A 20,389-nucleotide genomic window follows, 5' to 3' on the forward strand; every position below is an offset into this window, starting at 1 on the left:
ATAAAGATAATTCTTCTAATAATAGTAGTTTTGGCTAACACACTTGATTAGTAAGGATATTTTAGGAAAGGCAACACCTATTTATTATAAATAACTAACTTAACTTATTTCTTTAAATTAATCAACTAGTTTTTATAATTAGGACGAGGGGTAGTATAATAACTAGTTAGCTAAATTGAATAAGTTAAAAAAGTTTGTTAAGTTAGTTATTTATACAAAAATATGTGGTGTATTTTGTGGAATATACTTATCAATTTATATATTAGTTAAAATTACCATTTGATGGAATTGTTAACACATATAACTACTGCAAGGACTACTTATAAAATGAATAAATAAATAAGAGATAAAATAGATTGGAATTTATATTTAGAACTAAATTAAAAGTCAAACTAGTTCTCAAACTTTGAGGCGATACTACACATTGCATATCTTTCTTAAATTCGTATGGGGGATGGAGACCAACAGAATATTCCGACGAGGAAACGCAAGAAATCCAACATGTTCAGAGACTGAGATGTTCCTTGACAGACTAATTGAAATGAACGGTGGATGAGAAAGGAGAGGCTGGGCAGTCTGTGGCGTGGGGACGCCGAAAAGAGAATAACAAAGTCGCAGCGTGCGTTGTTTTGGGCGTGACTGTAAATAGTGAAAACAGCGTCCACCGAATTTGTTAGTCAGACTCGGAACCGTTTGTTTTACGGTTATGCAGTGACATTACGTGCGTGATTAACTGTGTTGGTTTTCAGCACCGGTTACCATTACTGTGCGTTGTGCAAGTTTTGTAGTCTCCAACTCACTCCCTCTCAACCAAGGAGAATTGGCTCTAGTAAAATAGATTGGTCCCTCACTAGAGGTTGGTCCCTCGCTTAATTAATAGGATTGCTCCTCTTATAGGAGAAAACATTATTGGTCAGTGACCAACCTTCTGGTGGGGTTTTTTTTTGGACCATTAACTAGTATTGGTATGATTGATTGATGTTGGTCAATAGGTTGGGCCTTGTATCTGAAAAGTAAATGGGTTGGGCCACAGTCGCTTAATAATATTGTCTTCTTTGAAGGAATGCGTGGGCTTTTTCAGTGCTTGGTTTCAGGCAAAACAAAAGGAAAAAAAAAAAAAAGTGACGAAGTTAGTACCTGGTTGGCTGTGTTTTGGGGGAGGCGACTCGATTCCGACTTGTTTAGCTTTCTTTCTCTCCACTCCAACTCTATTCCCCGTCGTCCCACTTCTCTCCGCTCCCACAAACAGATTTCTCAGCCATGGCAGCTTCGCCCATGGTCATGGACTCTAAGCCATCTTCGGAACCACCTCCTTTTCTGCCCTCGTCGAGATCCGATTACCTGCAAGGTTTCGGCGATGGAACCTCTGACGAAGACGATCTCTACAGTCGCCTTAAGTCGCTCCAGCGCCAGTTGGAATTCATTGACATTCAGGAAGAATACGTCAAGGATGAGCAGAAGAATTTAAAGCGCGAGCTCCTCCGAGCCCAGGAAGAGGTCAAGAGGATCCAATCTGTGCCGTTAGTCATCGGCCAGTTCATGGAGATGGTGGACCAGAATAATGGTATTGTAGGCTCCACGACAGGATCAAATTACTACGTTCGTATTCTTAGTACCATCAACCGCGAGCTTTTGAAGCCCTCGGCATCCGTTGCTCTCCACCGCCACTCTAATGCGCTTGTGGATGTCTTGCCGCCTGAGGCCGACTCCAGCATCTCGCTGCTGAGTCAGTCAGAAAAGCCTGATGTCACTTATAATGTAAGTTCAATCACTGGGTGGTAATTGCGGTTTGATTAAAGTTTGTTGCTTAAAAAGTGAATTCTAGGGTTTCATTATAAAATCAAAATTAGTTTCTTTATTGCAATTCAAAGCATTCAAAAGAAAGAGACAAAGAATTTCAGTTACTATTTGACTAGTGTTCATTGCGGCGCAAATGAAAAAGTTGATTCTGCAGCGTTTTGCTGTGTAATGGTAATTTGCAGAGTTTGAATTAGCATCAATCCTGGACATATTGGTGCTATAGTAACGAGCGTTCTTAATGTTTGTTTGTTATTTGTTACGTAGAAGGCGAATTGTAGTTTTTATTGTAAATTAAGCTTCAAACCTTTGTTTGGAAAGGAAAAAGATTTTGGGTTACCAAGTGATCAGCAGTTGTTGAAGGTAGATGAAATATTAGGAGTTTTGAGATCCTGCTTCGTAACTACCATTCTCAAAATTTGATTTGGTGTGATATTGGTCCATTAGCGGCAGTTTACTCATTGTTTGGAAATTAGAGTTGGGACTATGATTCAAACTCTATCCCATTGCTTGGTCATTTATCTTAAAGGCCGCAAAGGAAGTTGTAGCTCGGGATGCTCTGAAATCTGAAATATTCTTACATTCCTCGCCTGTGCAAGAAATGCATTTTGTATTACACTTGTTAGGATTTTTGTTTAGCACGTGCACTGTGGTCTTCTTAATGTACTTTTATATCTGACCCTTAATTCCTTATGATAATTTCCTTAGGACATTGGAGGATGCGATATTCAAAAGCAGGAAATTCGTGAGGCAGTGGAACTACCCCTTACTCACCATGAACTATATAAACAAATTGGTATTGATCCTCCTCGAGGTGTATTACTGTATGGTCCCCCTGGCACTGGTAAAACAATGCTTGCCAAGGCTGTTGCCAATCATACCACTGCTGCCTTCATTAGAGTTGTTGGTTCTGAATTTGTGCAGAAGTATCTTGGCGAGGTATGATTCTTAATTCATCTGTGGTTGGAGTGATGTTGTAGTTTGTTATGCTGTCTTGGGTCATTTAAGAATATTGGTTTCATGTTTGTTTTTATTAATGTGATATTTCTCTTTGCATTGCAATGATATCTTCTCAGTTTGAGGATCATGTATACTTCATGGGTTCTCCTTCTGTCCATGATAATGGCTACTGTTCTTTGTTTAATTTACTGATTTCCAGATTTGAATTATCTTCACTGATTAAAGGAAACATATGGGGTAGCAATAATCTGTTGCAAAATCTTCAAATCCATTGGAAATTTTTCTGTTTTCAGGGTCCAAGGATGGTTCGTGATGTTTTTCGTCTTGCCAAAGAAAATGCTCCTGCAATTATATTTATTGACGAGGTTGATGCAATAGCTACTGCTCGATTTGATGCCCAAACTGGAGCAGACAGGGAAGTACAGCGTATTCTCATGGAACTTCTGAACCAGGTATCTATCATAAAATATTGCTTTCAATGCTGTGTGTGTCTCTAATATAATATGCTAGTTAGGTTTTTGACCTTTTTATGACTTTCTGGTTCTTCTGATTTTGTCTACTATTCCATGTTGGTTTTAGCTACTAACGTAATTCTATGTTAACTGTATTTCCTTATAATCAGATGGATGGATTTGACCAAACAGTGAATGTCAAAGTCATTATGGCTACTAACCGAGCTGATACGTTAGATCCTGCTCTTCTGCGTCCAGGAAGACTTGATCGCAAGATTGAATTCCCTTTGCCTGATAGGCGTCAAAAAAGGCTTGTATTTCAGGCAAGGCTTTCTGCATTTCATCTTGCTTTAATTTAATTCATGTTGGTGTTTTTGTTGATTAGGACAATACTTATTAGTAACAGATTTGACGGGGTTTTGTCTCTGCCAAAAGGACTTTAGAGAGGCTTGTTGCTAATCATATAGTGGTGTGCTTTTGGACAGGTTTGCACGGCCAAAATGAACTTGAGTGATGAGGTAGACCTAGAGGACTATGTTTCTCGGCCAGACAAAATTAGTGCTGCTGAGGTTTGTTTATCTCTTATGTTTTAATTTTCTTATGTTAATAATTTTATGGAAATACCAGTTTTCTTGTTATTAATTTCCTGATGTCAAGTGGCAAATAACTAATACCTCCATCTTTGAAACTCAAAAAAAAAAAAATGATCTGTCATCTTAAAAATTGATCTTTTTATTGAAAGTTTAGATAAGTTGGTTTCTGATGCTCGCCCGGGGTAAGTTGTAAGTTCTAAATATTTTTGTAAGTGCTTTTTGAATTGTGAGTCCTATCCTTACCTAATGAGATCTTGGAATTCAACTTACCTAAATGATTTTTATCTTTTATTCAAAGAAAAAGGTATCTAAAATGGTAGTTGTACGTGACCCAGACAAGTGTAGGGGATGTTATAGCATATGGAGTTATAAACTATTAGATCACTTTCTTGTACTTTCAATTAAATATCTTTTTGCATGTAGGGGAAGTAAAACTCATTGTTATCGATGTAGGAAGTGTTAAACTGTGAACGAAGACTTGCTCTGCTTAGCTGAAAATGTTTGACAACTAAAGTATGATACACAATTAAGCAAAATTCAGATAATGGAATCGTTTGGATGTATTTCCAGATAAACCTTTACCTGGAAAAAAGATAAATGGCATCGAAACAGTCACCATTGTTCATCTGCAAAAGATACTTATTAATTAATTAGAAGTTGACGATACAATTGTCTCCTTAGTAACACCTGGCGAGGCCTAGATTTAAGTTTTTGCTCTATTCTGGAAAGAGATATCTGGATAAACAAGAACAATACTATATTGAGATTATATAAAGCGTTAGCATGGAATAATATGATACCGTCATTTCATTGTGTTGGTTATACAAATATTATAACGAGACGGATCTTTGGTGTCCGCAGATAGCAGCTATTTGTCAAGAAGCAGGAATGCATGCCGTTCGTAAGAATAGGTATGTCATACTACCGAAGGATTTTGAGAAGGGATACCGGACAAACGTGAAGAAACCAGACACCGACTTTGAATTCTACAGGTGATGATGAGAACTGGATCAGGATTTGGAAGATTCCAGTGTTGTTGAAAGAGGAAAAAATTGTAATCCTTGAATGCCATTTGTTAAATTTGTGTGCTGATTTGGTTGTTCCGTTGAAAGCCATGCACTACTTGCACTATATTTGTGCATTGTCAGAGTACTTTAGAAATTAGTAGAGGATTCTCAATTATTCGCTGGTGCACTTCCGTCCCTTTGCATCGTCGATCCATTATTCGGCTGCAAATTTGACTAATTTGGGCATCATATCCGCACGACCACAAAGGTTGCACCAAAATTAGCCCCCTACGTTTAGTCTAATCCCCGAGAGTTGTTATTAATTATGATGGGATTTGTTATAGGAGTTAGTGGTAAAAAGGACCCTCAGCTTGGGTTTCCTAAAGTCTGCCTTTTTTTTTGTTGGGGTGGTGTGCTGTTGTGCTTATCATCTTCATGCTGCTTGCTTCTGCAATTTTGGTCTGTGGGGGTAAAAACTGTGTCACTGCAGGGATATGCTTAGGAGTTTGGAATTATTGTCTCTGGTTCTTAATATAATATAAAATCTTGTTTGATTTTTATTTTGGTCCTAAATATAAAATTTTAATTCATTTTGTTTTTTATATTTATGTTTTTTTTTAAATAATCCTTCTAACAATTATGATTCTAACCAATACATTAAGGATATTTTTAAAAAAATAATATCTATTTATTACAAATTAATTAATAAATTTTTATAATTAGGACTAGAAATAGTATTATATGAATTTGTATGGCAATCATTTCCAAATTGATGAACCTGCGGTTTTATCAGCATATGATTTTAACGGCGTTATATGCTCACCTACGACATCTGTAAGGGAAAAGAAGACCTCCTTGTGGGCCTTAAGAAACCGCCATCTTAGAATTAAGAGAAGTTAATGAGAATGCCACAGCTTGAATCCAATGATCAACGTCTTCGAGTGCCTGCATTGTAAGGCTGTGAGAAGGGAGCAAGCCGATGAATGCGCGGGCACATGAGCTGGGCCTCACGTGAAGGTCTGGGACCATGTGGGTGGGTCCCTCAACCATTTATAAAAGGACCATTTTGTAAGCAGCCAATGGGGCGTCCATGATCCAGAGGGGACCATCAACGGTTCAATATTTATTGACTGTTGGGACTGTGGACCATTCCCTTCTTCAAACTCCTCCTCTTCCTGGTTTCCTTTTACTCCCTCCGTTTTTTATTATAAGAGACATTTGATGCTTATGGCATGTTCCTATATATAAGAGACACTTACAAGTTGTCTCTATTTTTTTGTGTTGATTTACTATTTTACCCATATTTATTATCTCCAACTCACACTCTCTCTCCCTCCCACTTCTCTTTCTTTTAATAATTTAATTGTTCTCTCTCATGCTCTCTCTCCTTATTAATGATGGCATTTTTAGAAAAAAATTATAATTTTTACACATTAATTGTTCTTAACTAATTTTAACTGTTTTTTTGATCAATGTACTTCGGTTATTTGTCTCTTATAATAAGGAACGGAGGGAGTAACTATTAATAGAGGGAGCTCTATTCAATTGGCATTAGTGAGAGGCACGAGAAATGTCGCCGTGTTCCCAATGTGTATTAAGCAATGAGCATGAGAATATAAGAGGTTTCATTCATATTTTAACAATTAAAGCCACGGGGCTCTTCCTCTGCCGTATTCACCCGTTGTGCTTGGGCCTCACTCCCAAAACACCAAGTGGTTATTTGCGTACGCCTCGGATTGTCTGCCTCCCAATAACCATTTCATTACCCTCAAAATTAGTGAATCCCACTGGGGCTTGCCTTCCTTATCCCCTTCATCTAGCTGTACTTGTATGAATCCTCGCATATATTAACAGACAAGCAAAATATACACCTACTATTACACATTGTAGAATCTTTCTTTCATAGTGAAATTGTAAGTTTTGAAGTGGGCATGAAACTAATATCACTCAGAATAGTCCTACAAGTGTCGTTGTTGTGCGGGTGACAGTCACACTGGAGAGAAGTGGAGAAGTTAATAGGTGATGGTAATGAGAGGTTGGTGTGAGAACAGTGTCAGTGAGAACGCATGGGGCTGTTTTACTGTAGCTGGTGGACCCATTCACACGCCATTGAATGGATTGCTTCTTCTACATCCATCTTCTCACCAACTTCAACTGCCCCTCAATTCTCCCCATTCAATTACTCTCTCAAAAAAATAAATAAAATAAATAAATAAATTTGTCTTCATCTAACCCACAACCACATTTTGCTCGCCGATTGCGCTCGATCAGATTTCCACCCAACTGCAGTATGTTTGGTTTAGCCTCTTTTTTTTTTTTTTTCCACTCTGTTAATTCAACTCATGACTGTGCAGGGTTGACAAGTTTCAACCATTTTAGAGTCAGATTTTTTTTTAAGAAACTTATATTTAATGTGTGTTACTGTTTATGAGATATAAATGTTATCACCGAAGTATGTATAGTATATAATAATAATACTGGTTTTTGAGGTAGAGGGAAAGGGAGAAAGGTGCATTGGTACCACCATTTTTGTTTGTAATGGAATGGAAGGTTAAGGCATCTGCAGAGAAGAGAAATGGACAGAAATTTGAAGGAATGAGGATTGGATTATTAATTAGTATTCTTATTTACATTTGGGAAGATTCTCTCTCCCGTTTTCTGACAACCAAATGCCCCCAAAAGTATTTATTTTATTATGTCCGTTTCCACATGCTCTCTCTCTCTCTCCCCCCGCCTAACCTTCCGATGCATAATGACAGGATATTGATTTTTTTTAAAAAAAAAAAAAACAAACGACTATATATACATATTCCAGTTATTCACTATATTTCAATCTTTGAGAGAGTGTTTTGAATTTATTATGATCTTCACGTGAAGTTAATGTGGCTTCACTTGGTTTTTTCTTTTCCTTGGCAAGTAAAGGGGAAAATTCAAAAGGGAAATTAAAGGAAGAAAGAAAGAAAGGCCCTACGTTACGTAACACATGATTTGATTTCCTTACCTGATTTTTGTGTCTTGTTTTTGTTTTTAGGTCACCTAATCGCTTTTAGGTTACATTATTTTACTTAAATTATTATGAATTTAATATATGTAAACTGGATTTAGCCTGGCATTACTCTATAGTCCTGTTAGAGTGTTAGCCGCACATTTATGAGCATATTAGTGTCAACGTTGAAAATCACAGTGTTATGCCGTGAGAAAATGACATGCAACGGAACATTTCCTTTTTCTTTTTTTTTTGACCGGAACGGAACATTTCCTTCTAACTCACTTGAAAATCGACACACATTATTTACTCCACTCTCAATCATCTGTGTGCGTGCATATATATATATATATGTGTGTGTATGTATGTATGTATGTATTTATTTATTTTTAATTAATTATGTTAGAAACAGCTTAGTTAATGCGAGTAGGTAGGCTATCTGTCAAGTATAGGCATAATGCACATCCAATCTCAGCAATTATCTTTTTATGATCTTATCTTCGTGCAAATAATTGAACCAAGCACAATGCATTTTGCTGTTCTGAGAAAATATCCAAACTCGTAATTACTTACTGGGGAATTTTCCCCAAATGTGAGCTCTTTTATTGGGATTTAAGGACAACCGTGCTTGTATTTATTATTCTTGAATCATCTAATTTAATCTTTTATTTCTTGACATTTTAAAAAATATCAGTGCATAGTAGTGGAAGCTTTGTATAAAAAATTATTAGGTGTCTCTTATTAAAAAAAATTTTAATGGGAGATATTTTCCTATTTTTTAAAAAATAATTGCCTAATTTGTTTATTATGAATTATGAAATAAAATACTACCTCCGGTCATTAATATAAGATCTTGTTTGACCTTTTTTTTTTGTCCTAAACATAAGATCTCAATCTACATTGTCTCTTATGTTTATGCATTTTTTTTCAAGGTAGTCCTTCTAACAATGATAGTTCTAGCCAATATGCTTGATTAGCAAGGATATTTTAAAAAAGACAATACATATTTATTACGAATAATTAACTTAACTTCTTTTTTTAATCTCTTTAAATTAGTCAACTAGCTCTTATAATTAGAACCGAATAACTAAATATACATAGTAATCAGAGATTGACCTTTTAGCACCAACTCTAACGTTCCTTTCAGCGCCTCCCACGTGATGCCAGTTTTCTACAACGCTCACCCTTGTTTGACTTAATTAAATATTCAAAGTTAGTTTATTATTTTATTAAGAGATCTGTATGTCCATGGATAATATAAATTCCTGAATTACTGTTTAAGTTACTACATATGGTAATATAATTTTGCCTTATCAAAAAAAGCAGCAATATAATATTGAAAGTGCAATGAATAATACAATATTTAATCAATAAGTTAAGAACGTCACGCCTTATTTTTTAAACTACTTGCAATACATATATATAGGACCAGCAATAATGACGTGTTAATATTTCTAATTATTGTTTATTGCATAATGATTAGCTTGCTTAATCATCTTGCTTGCACTAATAATTGTATGCTCAATTAATTTAAAAAAATAGTTGCACAGTGTCCATCATTCAATTTGAATGCAAGGTCATAAAAAAAAATCATTCAATTTGAATAATTTAACAAAATATTTAATCTCGTGTGTGTGTGTGTTACATCTCACTTTTTGTATTTTTTGACTTTTTTTGGTATCAAGTATCATGAATTGACCTGTGTTTAAGTCGAGCTGTGTTTAGTATAAGGAGAAGCTCTTTGTACATAAATAATTTTTTTTATTCACAATACTCATTTAAAATTAATCTTACTCAAAATAAACAAAATGGCTCTCTACCGGGCACAACGATTGTGAGGATATTCCGTTTTTGCCATGGTGCATGATTCGCGCGAAAAGCATTGAGATCACGTGCATGTCACGTGATGTAAGTTTGAAGTGCCCTCTTCTAATTTACAAACATTCCCTTTCTTTAAGTAACAGGAGCCACTGTTTTGGATGATAAGTACAGATTAATTCGTGTTGTAATCAAGCACCTGATCCATAAAAATGTGGCTTCCGCATGATCTGTACTTTTTACCCACAAAAAAGAACAGTTCAATTCCCTTTTTGAAAATTAAAATGTGTGCAATGAGTAGAGCCACTCAGCCACCACCATAGTCACCTTTTTTTTTTTTTAATCATAAACAAAATACCTTTTTTTTTTATGCATTCCTTTTTTCACGAAACAATTTTTGTTGATTAGATGTTTTTATCCTAACCATGATTCAGGGGGAAAAAAGCAAAGAGACGTATTATAGTCTAGTTAAAGCAGTGTATACGGCAATTAAAAGATAAAAAGAGAGAGCTAATAATTTTTTTGCTAAAACATAAATATCCTCTTATTAAAGACAATTTTATTCGAGATAATATTAAGTACTAAATGTGAGTATCTCTCTCAACAGAAATTTTAGAGCTAATAAAGTTTACCTCTGCGTCTTATTATTTTACTCTAAGGAAGCTTTATTTTTTGAAATGTTTTTAAGGATATTCTCATTCTTACTTTATTGAAAAATCTGGCAGTAAAAATAGAGTGCAAAAATTGGCCAGAAAAAATAATATTAAAAATTATAAGGACAAAAGCTGATGAAATCATGATGAAGTCAGAACAATAATCACTTGTTAACAAAAGCATGGAGGAGGGGGTTTTCATGGCATATGAGGCCTCTCGGTTCAAATATGCAATGACTTGCGTTTTGGGTAAAGTTTAGGCATCATTACTTATTTTTATTTTATTATATATATTTATATATTATCTCTGGTTCTTAATATAAGACCTCGTTTGATTTTTATTTTGATCATAATTCACTTTGTCTCTCATATTTACACATTCTTTTCCAAGATTGTCCCTCTAATAATAGTAGTTCTAGCCAATAAACTTGATTAGTAAGGATATTTTAGGAAAGACAATATATATTTATTACAAATAACTAACTTAATTTATTTTCTTAATCTCTTCAAATTAGTCAACTAGCTCTTATAATTAGGATCGAAGGTAGTTCATAGTATGAAGGTGCATCCAGCATCCTGAAATATTTTTTTAGATGCATTAAGTATCCCCAAAATATTTTTTAAGTGCATTCAGTACCCTTAATATTTTATGGTGCTGGATGCATCAATAAATACTCTAAGATGCTACACGTATTTAAAAAAATATTTTTAAAATTTAGACGCATCACAAAATAGTTCAGAGTGTTAGATTCACTGTACACCTTAACCTTATACATAGAGAGAGAGAAAGGATGATGAGTTGGACAATTGTCTATTTGATTACTAATACATTAATTTCTTGCTTGGTCACTGGTCACCAATTTTGTTCCACAATTCTCTTCGTTCGTGTTTTTTTCCCAAATAAGCACAACATTGTTGAGCTCAGTTGGTTTGATAGCTGCAGTGTCTATTCCATCATCATTGTCGCTTCCAGTTAAAATACCTTGCATTGACTAGAATTCCTGTCTCCTTTTATTTGATTCACTGCCTTTTATTGCTCTCCTTTTATAGTAGCATGTTCTTTTTCTCGTTTAACCACCGCTTTATTTTCCCCTTAATTAAGTGACATCTGTTCCATCGATAAAAGTGGGTCCCTGTAAAATTACAATTGTCGGCCCAAAAGCATTAATTTGAGCCCTGCCTTGCTCTTATGAACTCAATTCTGGATTTTTAATGGGGGGAATTGTCCTTTTGATCGTGTGGCAGACGTCACAAAATGCATATTTGCTTTTCTTTTCCTGCTATTTGAAATGATAAAAAGAAGAAAGGGCAGGTTCGGTTGGGACATCAGGTCAGTGGAAAGGTGTGCATTGGTTGAATTATGCAGGGGTGGTTTTGTCTTTGCATGTGGGAGAAGATTCAATAATTTTAAAACCTAATTATCCTTGTGTTTGAATATTAGGAGTTGGAGGTGTAATAATTGTTTGGATTGAAATATAAATATAGAGTGAAGGAGTTGTAAAAGAAGGGAAAAGATGGATCCAGATCCAGGAATATGAGGTAGAAGAAGTGGTTGAAATTTCTTTAAGAAATAAAGGTCAGAGTGGTTGGATCCATCCTTGTGCATTTCTCTGTCTCTTCCTCACCTCTCTCTGTGTACCTCATATCTTCACTCTTTATTCTTCATCACATAAAAAATAAAAGACAACTAGATATTTTTATTTCTGGCCTTTGTTTCCTTACTACTTAGTTTGCATCATCACATATCTCGTGGTTCTCAAATTTTTTAAGAAAACTGGGCGCATAAAAAATTATTTTAGGATGTTGGGTATTTGCAAAAAGAATATTTTAGAGTGCTTGATGAATAAAAAAAATTAACCTAATATATTAAGTCCTACTACGAAAATACTTAATAATTTATAAATATTTTGGCATATAAGTCCTGTTGTAATCCTAGCGAGAATTTTGAACCTGCGTGAGAAGTAAAATCACTTTACAAGTCAGTGTATGGTATCTTGCTGCTTATTGCAAAGTACTGTTTTGCAATGGCTAGAATTCAAGAATTTTAAATATTCTAAACTGCTTTCTGCCAACAAGAATTACCCCATTCATTGTCTTCTCAATTTCCCCCTTTTCTCCTCATGGATCAAAGTAAAATCTAAGTGAAAACAATCAAAGAACTTAAAGAAACCACAAGCAGTGATATTTATTATGAAAAATACGTGGAAGCTAGAAGCGACTCGCCCAGTTCATGAGAAATAGAGAATATATAGGTGTGCGTAATGATTTATTAGGAATGAGATGTCATTTCCACCATATTTAACTTATAATGTGCAGTTTTAGTGTAAGAAGATATGAGATTCAAAGTAGTCTGTATTAAATTAATTTTATGGCATTTCTTGAATTGATACAAAAATATAACTTGTTTTTCAGTGGATAATGTATGAATAAAAACTAGAAGGATACCATAGCTTTGAATCAGAGTCACTCGTATAGACTATAGAGTCTGGTGGTCTTACTGAATCATTGGACTTTAGTGACATAAAATAAATAAATAAAAGATTTGGTGGAGGTGCTAACTAATTCTCTCAACACTATAATATTCTGTTGACTTTAATTTCATCGTGAGATCGCATTGAATCCTATGCTTATTTTTCGTACAATGCACCATATATTACATCCAGTTATCAAATTATCAAGCGCACAACATCTAAATACAACTGCAAAAGATAAAAAGTCAACGTAATAAAGCTATTCCCATATCAAATATCAAAATCCATATTTTTTATGAAAATATGAAAAACCAATTACTGTAATTGATTATTCGAGATACGTGAGGACACCTATTTCTGTGGATTATTATTGAAGACGAATTCAAATTTAAATGAGAGACTTGAATTTACATTCAGTTATGAAGTGAGGTCAGCGTCGCCATGATGCAGGGAAAGAAATTAAAGAATAAGTGGGGTGGGGGCAATTGAGTCATTTTGATCGAATTTGAACAAACATGCAAATTGACAACCACATAGGTAGATGGAGGACGCCGTTGATTTGATGCCTTTCATGCGTATTGATGCAGGTCGACGGTTAACCATGACAAAAAAGGAACCTTCTAAAAAAAAAAAGACCTCATTTATTTTTATCAACCCAATCAAAAGAACCAATCTAATCTAAACATAGGAATATTCGAACAGGTTCTAACTTACCAATGGAAAACAATAAACACCTGATTAGATGTATATTGAGTTGTGGGGCCATACAACTATCGTAATTAAAAAAAAAAACACACACACACACATACACACAACCATGTAATTAGAGCTAATAATATGGGTTGAACCCGCGGATTCAACCCGCCAACCCGTCAAAAATAACGGGTTAGGGTTGGCCAAAAGCTAACCTGCCAGTAAACGAGTCTTTTTAATCTGCACCGTCAGGCCCGCAACCCCCCGCGGATTAACCCGCATTTATTTTTTTTATTTTTTAAAAAAATGTAATTATTATAATTATATTATTATATAGTATATTCTATCTAAAAAAATATTAAAAATACCTATATAATTTATTTGGTGTTTTTAATCAAATATTTCTAGAAAAAAACAAAAAATTTATTATTATTTTTAAATATTATATAAGAAAAAAATATTAAAAATTAAAAAAATATTTCAAAAAATAAATAAATAAGTGTTGGCAGGTTGGCGGGCCAATCCACCTTGGCGGGTTAAGGTTGGTTAAAAGCCAACTCGCCTTCAAACTCGCCTTTTCAGCCTAACCCGTCACGGGCCAACCCGCAACCCGCGGGTTAGCCTGTATTACCAGCCTTACATGTAATGCTTTTTTAAAGTTTGATGCAATTTTTAACCCATCACATCGAAATAAAAGCCATGATTTTAAATCCACGTAATTTTAGATTGTTTTCAAATAAAATTAATAATTAATTGACTTACAATATAAAAAAATACTGGTAATTGTAAAAGGTCAAAAAAAAAAAGGAGTGGCGTGAAATTGCAAAACTTAGGAGCCAAGTAAATGGGGAATGGGAGACAGTATTAATGAGGGCACAGAGATGCGTGCGAGCGTGTAGCCATACCAAATGTAAAAGACGCTTCAACAATGTGACCAAAAAAGAGCCTGTTGTAATCAAGATGTTCACAACACATGCCTCAGCTTCAACGTCTCAAACTCATTATTTAATCTTATTTATTGTTGAATTCAATAGGAAGAATTGCTATCACATTCTCAAAAAAAAATATAACTACTAAAAGTTATGATAACAACAGGACATTATACAACAACAAATTTCAGTATAAAAATAACATCGGTTCACTTATTATTAAAAAATTTTATAATTGTTTTTCTCTCTCAAAAGTTTATAGTGATTCTCCCAAGTCAATGTCTAAAAGAAAGAATCGGACAACATAAAACCTAGTGACATTTGCCATCTCGATTTCTTAAAAAATGGAATGATTGCTTGATGCTCTCATAGCCGTATTTACATGGTAGAGAAAAAAAAAAGTAGTCATATTTATAAGATAGAAAGAGAATTTTTTTTCATGAATATAGGATTTTATCTTTCACTTATTATTATATTGACTTTATTCTCAAAAGTATAATGTATATTAAGAGCTCATTTGGAATGACTTATATGATTTACAAAATATGAAATAAGTATGTAAACAAAATTTTGTCTCGACTCATATAAAAAGTATTTATAAGTAATTCTAAATATAATTCCAAACAGAACTTGAATAGTGATCAAGTTCAAAAGTTGTTGAATTTTAAAATAAAGTTAATAAAATTTAATTTTTTTTACTGAAATACAAAAATATGTTCAGAGTAATTTATAAATTGAAGTTAGCTGCATTTGTTGCATTTGTTGCATTCGTTGCATTCAATACCATATATTCATTACATGTCACAAAACAATGAAAACAACAGTTCGAGGAATGATGTATATGGACGCAGTACTATTTTTAATACTACAACGACGCTTGATTACTGACAAAGCATGCCCCGTTTCTAACGTTGGCCAGTTAATTAGAGGAAGCTTCTTGGTAGGTACTATGTAGGTTCTCCTTTAACCGTCACAATTATGCTTCTTGTCTTTCTACCTTCCTCTTAAATCCTCTTTTTTACTGTTGCTCCGCTTTTAAATATAAGATATAGTTTTTACAGCAAAAGGTAGTACATTACTTTCTTTAATTCTTACTTCTTCCCCTGTTTGACATAGGAATTATGAATTAAGAAAATTAGATTAATTAACTAATTATAATAAACATGATATATATTTTTAGAACATCTCTGTCCAACATTTGATCATATATTATTTTAAAAATTAACTAAATTAATATATAAGAAAATAATAAATATGAAAAATAAAAATTTTATGTTTGGAATCAAAATCAAGACACGATTGACTTTTACATCAAAAGAACCGGATGAGTATTATAAAGCCTGTTAACAACTTGGCCAGAACACCAGACATGAGAATATCAGAATTCAGAGCCAATCATGCAGAAGAGTCCGATTTGAGGTCTGCACTGAGGCACTGAGGTCGGATAAGAGTAAAAGGCTATAAAACGGTGCGTTTAGCGCTTCGGTCAAAACGAGAAAACCAAGGGGGTGATTAATTATTAGTAATTACAGGAGAAATCACACTGTTCCTAGTACCGCTTCCTTACAATACAGTCCATTCTATATTTTTTTATTAAAGGTCGTAGGGCAGGATCACCCACTGTCATGTTCACAGTACGTGTCTGCCTACGTGCCCGTTGCATTCTGACCAATCTCTCGCAGTCTCTCTCTCTCTCTCTCTCCCCCCCCCTCCCTCCTCCTACCACTCACACTCACTTACTCTCGCTATGCGCTTTCTGCTTTGCCCTACTGTCCACTTTTTACTTTAATCCTCTCCTTCCCTTGCCCTCGCTTTTTCTTTCCTTCATTATTTTATATGCAACTTTCGCCAGTAAATTTGCTCGTCGTCTCTTTTCCTTTTTCTCTGTCCCTCCAAATTTTGATGTTCTTGTGGATCCTCTTTCTTTCTTTCTTCAGTCCTTCAATTGGAGCTGCTTTTACTCTCCCGACCATAAAATGCTAGCCCCTTTTAACAAAATTCTTCTAATTTATGGGCTACCGTGTTCCCATCCGAAGAAACCCGCCTCCAGATTCTTACTTGTCTGCTAAAAATTTGAGAATCCGAGGCTCTCCATAACTTCCACTGGTCCATTCAGCAAAATGCAAGTTGACCTGGGGCTTCAGCTCTGCTGCTAACGTCTATTTTTGAGCTTCCATGAATCCCATTGCTCTCGTTCAACTTCATTTCAGGTGATTACTCTGCGAAAATCTTTCCTTGTTCCTTCACATCAGTTGTTACTCGTAACTCAGCTCGTAGATCTGGTTCAGTCGGGTAATAGTCGTGGATGCTGACTTCTGCGTTTCAAACTCAGATTTGGGGTGGACATTGTGGGTTTGGTTTCCTGGATTAAGCTTTGGGGAACTTTCTTTTTTTTTCACTTCTTGGGCTTAATTTTGTGCTGGGATAGTCGTGGTCTGGTTGGTCTTTAGGATCTGAAGGTAATTGTAGAAAAACGTGTTTTAGGTATATTTTCTTAAGGAAATTTGGTTGTTCAACGACCCTAACTCTCTCATGTCTGGCTTTGCTTCATGATCAATAAATGCGTTTAAAGAAAATTTGTGTTTCTTTCCACTCATTCCTTTCTTTGTAGCGATTCAGGTCATTATTTTTTCGTGTTGGGAAAAACAAAATCAGGATGAAAGCTTGCGTTGGATTGTGGTTGGCTAGATAACTTTGTATTCTGAGGATAAAATGGAGAACTATAAGCTCAAGTTATCAGTCCTGGTTAAAATAGTTTGTAAAGCTTGACGAAACCTAAACGTACCTACTTATACGACTATAATTTACATTAGATGCTATCCTCAAGTTCTTGTTCAACAGTTTTTCTCCATCTTCTTCTTTTTTAGCAGTTGGCTTCACGTGTTGAGTAAATTCTATTCCCTACTCGCGCTCGACCTGTCTTACAAAGAAGAGAAAGGACCTGTTTTACTAATTTGAGTAAATTTCTTGGTGGAATAGTTCTCATTTAAGATGTTCATACCTCTGGTGGTTGAGAAAGGTGCAGTATGCAAGTGTCCCCATTGAACATCAGTGAGCTTTTTCCCCTTTTCCATTTTGTGTTATATTTTCTTAATTATTCAAAGCAAGCCCTCATGCATCACAATTCAGCTGTTCAGTTCATTTGGATACTGCTCTTTTCTTTTCCTGGTGTGAGATTGGATGCCAACCTTTAATGTGTTGGGAGGCATTCATTTTCTACGTTGTCACTATTTTTATTCAATCTAGGTTGTCATATGTAACTTATTTCTTCATCATGCCCGTTTCTTACTTAGATTTGTGGTTTTGCTTCTATACCAGGAATATGAAGTTCAGCTGAGGTTACTCAATTTAATAGTCAGGTTCTGTGAGTTATAGCAAACAGCTCTCCATGAAGTTCTATTCATCTTCGTTGCAACCTTTCCTTTTGGTCATTGTTATTATTTTTCCTCTGGCTATTGCTGACTTAAATTCGGAAAAGCAAGCCCTTCTTAGTTTTGCCAATGCTATCCCCCATCAGCGGAACCTTAAGTGGGATCCATCCAGCTCTGTCTGCAAGTCTTGGGTCGGCATCACTTGCAATCCAAATGGCACTCACGTTGTTTCTGTCAGGCTCCCTGGAATTGGACTCGTGGGATCCATCCCAACTAATACACTTGGAAAGCTTGACAGCCTTAGAACTATAAGCCTTCGATCCAACCTACTCACTGGAAATTTACCTAGTGATATCACTTCTCTTCCTTCTCTCCAGTATCTCTACCTCCAGCATAATAACCTTTCAGGTGATATACCCACCTCATTTTCACCCCAACTAAATGTACTTGATCTGTCTGATAATTCTTTCACCGGTGTAATTCCAGAGACTTTACAAAATTTAACAGAACTGACTAGATTATACCTTCAGAACAACTCCCTTTCTGGACGGATACCTAATCTCAAAGTCCCTAAGCTCAAGCTTTTGAACTTAAGTTACAACCAGTTGAATGGCTCTATCCCACCAGCTCTTCAGAAATTTCCCAACTCATCCTTTGAAGGGAATTCTCTCTTGTGTGGAAAACCTCTAAAACCCTGCACTTCTGTCCCTCCTACACCTTCTCCTGCCTTACCTCCAGCCCCACCATTGGCTCCAAAAAGGCAAAGCTCCAAAAATAAATTGAGTAAGGTAGCTATCATTGCAATCGCTGTTGGAGGAGCTGTTCTGCTGTTACTTATAGCTCTTGTTATTGTTCTCTGCTGTTTAAAGAAAAAAGACAATGGAAGATCCAGTGTAATTAAAGGGAAGGGTCCTAGTGGTGGGAGAGGAGAGAAGCCGAAAGAAGAGTTTGGCAGTGGCGTGCAAGAACCCGAGAAGAACAAGTTGGTTTTCTTTGAAGGCTGTTCTTATAATTTTGATCTTGAGGATTTGCTAAGAGCTTCAGCTGAAGTTCTGGGTAAGGGTAGCTATGGTACTGCCTATAAGGCTGTATTGGAGGAGTCCACTACTGTTGTGGTGAAAAGGTTGAAGGAAGTAGTGGTGGGCAAGAGAGACTTTGAACAGCAGATGGAGACTGTGGGAAGGGTTGGGCAGCATCCAAATGTTGTACCCCTTCGTGCTTATTATTATTCAAAGGATGAGAAACTTTTGGTCTATGACTATATCTCAGGGGGCAACCTGTCAACACTACTGCATGGTATGCATTTCTGATCATCTAAATTTCTTTCTCGTTCCTGTATGATGATACTTCTTTCTTATCATTCTCATATGAGGTTAAAGTGTGTCCTCCCTTTGATTTATAGAGTCTGAGATCTATTTCCTAATCATTTGATTTATAGTGTGTTGATTTGTGATGGATTTTCACTCTGAAATTCTTGTCTACTGCAGTAAAATATGCAGTCTTGCTATTTTCCCCCTGTATAAACTTTCTGACCTCTAACCCGAAGCTTCAAAGAAATTTGTAAATGCGGAAAGGAAGAGTATCATATTCAAGCTGGAAAAAAAATGCTTGCATTTCCTTGAGGACTTTGTAAAAGCCGTTGTGATTCTCCTGCTATAAAAAAGTTATATGCAATCCTTTATTACTGATGATGACAATTTGATTACAGGTAGTAGGTCAGGTGGAAGAGCTCCGTTAGATTGGGATTCCCGAGTGAAGGTCTCCCTGGGAGCTGCCCGAGGAGTTGCCCACATACATTCCGTTGGGGGTCCAAAATTCACTCATGGAAATATCAAGTCCTCAAATGTCCTCATCCAAGATAATGAAGCCTGCATTTCTGATTTTGGCTTGACCCCGCTTATGAATGTTCCAGCAACCCCCTCCAGGGCTGCAGGTTATCGCGCTCCTGAGGTGATTGAGATGCGTAAACACACTCATAAATCAGATGTGTACAGCTTCGGTGTCCTCCTTCTGGAAATGCTTACTGGGAAAGCACCCCTCCAGTCACCAGGACGTGATGATATGGTTGATCTCCCTAGATGGGTCCACTCTGTTGTTAGGGAGGAATGGACGGCTGAGGTTTTTGATGTGGAGCTAATGAGGTATCAAAACATTGAAGAAGAAATGGTTCAAATGTTGCAAATTGCCATGGCCTGTGTGGCAAAGGTGCCGGATATGCGACCTAGCATGGATGATGTAGTGAGAATGATCGAGGAGATCCGGCAATCTGACTCAGAGAACCGGCCGTCTTCGGAAGAGAATAAATCCAAGGACTCCAACGTTCAAACTCCATAAATTACTTCCTGGCGTTCCTTGTTGGTTCCATACAAGATTGATTTCTAGACATTCGTTATTTAGGGAGCAACATTGAGTGGTATATAAGAGTGAGTGCTTACTCAAGGTTTCTCAGTTGTATTCAAACCTTTTCTGTCCAATTGTGCATTATTTATTTTTCTTCATAGACGGAGTCCCCTGGGGTTTTTCGTTCAAAATGTAGGTTTTTCCGCTAATCTTTTCATGATATCTTGTAACATCGTGGGTTTAATTGATGATCTTCATTCTCCCAAACTGCCTTCTATTTGTTGTTTGGCTGGCCCTCTATTGATAAGTTTGTCGTACA

General features: G+C 35.8%; 2 protein-coding genes across 7 annotated transcripts; both read left to right on the top strand.

Moving 5' to 3' along the window:
- Positions 1–171: 171 nt before the first annotated feature.
- LOC114726384 (probable inactive receptor kinase At5g58300) lies at positions 172–20,337 on the top strand. 6 transcript variants are annotated; one of them, XM_028912964.1, is made up of 4 exons: positions 172–183; positions 16,504–16,569; positions 17,678–19,026; positions 19,439–20,337. In XM_028912964.1, the coding sequence occupies exons 3-4, from the start codon at positions 17,748–17,750 to the stop codon at positions 20,062–20,064; spliced, it is 1,905 nt and encodes a 634-aa protein (XP_028768797.1). In that variant the 5' UTR covers positions 172–183; positions 16,504–16,569; positions 17,678–17,747; the 3' UTR covers positions 20,065–20,337. The 6 variants fall into 6 exon arrangements, with proteins under 6 accessions (XP_028768797.1, XP_028768798.1, XP_028768799.1 ...); XM_028912965.1 differs by lacking the exon at positions 172–183 and adding an exon at positions 17,227–17,378 and having other exon boundaries at positions 16,228–16,569; XM_028912966.1 differs by lacking the exon at positions 172–183 and adding an exon at positions 17,230–17,378 and having other exon boundaries at positions 16,228–16,569.
- On the top strand, positions 1,172–4,987 carry LOC114726387 (26S proteasome regulatory subunit 6B homolog). Its single transcript, XM_028912970.1, has 6 exons — positions 1,172–1,758; positions 2,506–2,736; positions 3,051–3,209; positions 3,380–3,532; positions 3,695–3,778; positions 4,664–4,987. Exons 1-6 carry the CDS (start codon positions 1,261–1,263, stop codon positions 4,796–4,798), a joined length of 1,260 nt encoding a protein of 419 aa, XP_028768803.1. The 5' UTR covers positions 1,172–1,260; the 3' UTR covers positions 4,799–4,987.
- Positions 20,338–20,389: the final 52 nt, after the last annotated feature.

Source organism: Neltuma alba, unplaced genomic scaffold (genome assembly GCF_004799145.2).
Source record: "Neltuma alba isolate B1F8T4 unplaced genomic scaffold, ASM479914v2 tig00012377_pilon, whole genome shotgun sequence".
Taxonomy (NCBI): domain Eukaryota; kingdom Viridiplantae; phylum Streptophyta; class Magnoliopsida; order Fabales; family Fabaceae; genus Neltuma; species Neltuma alba.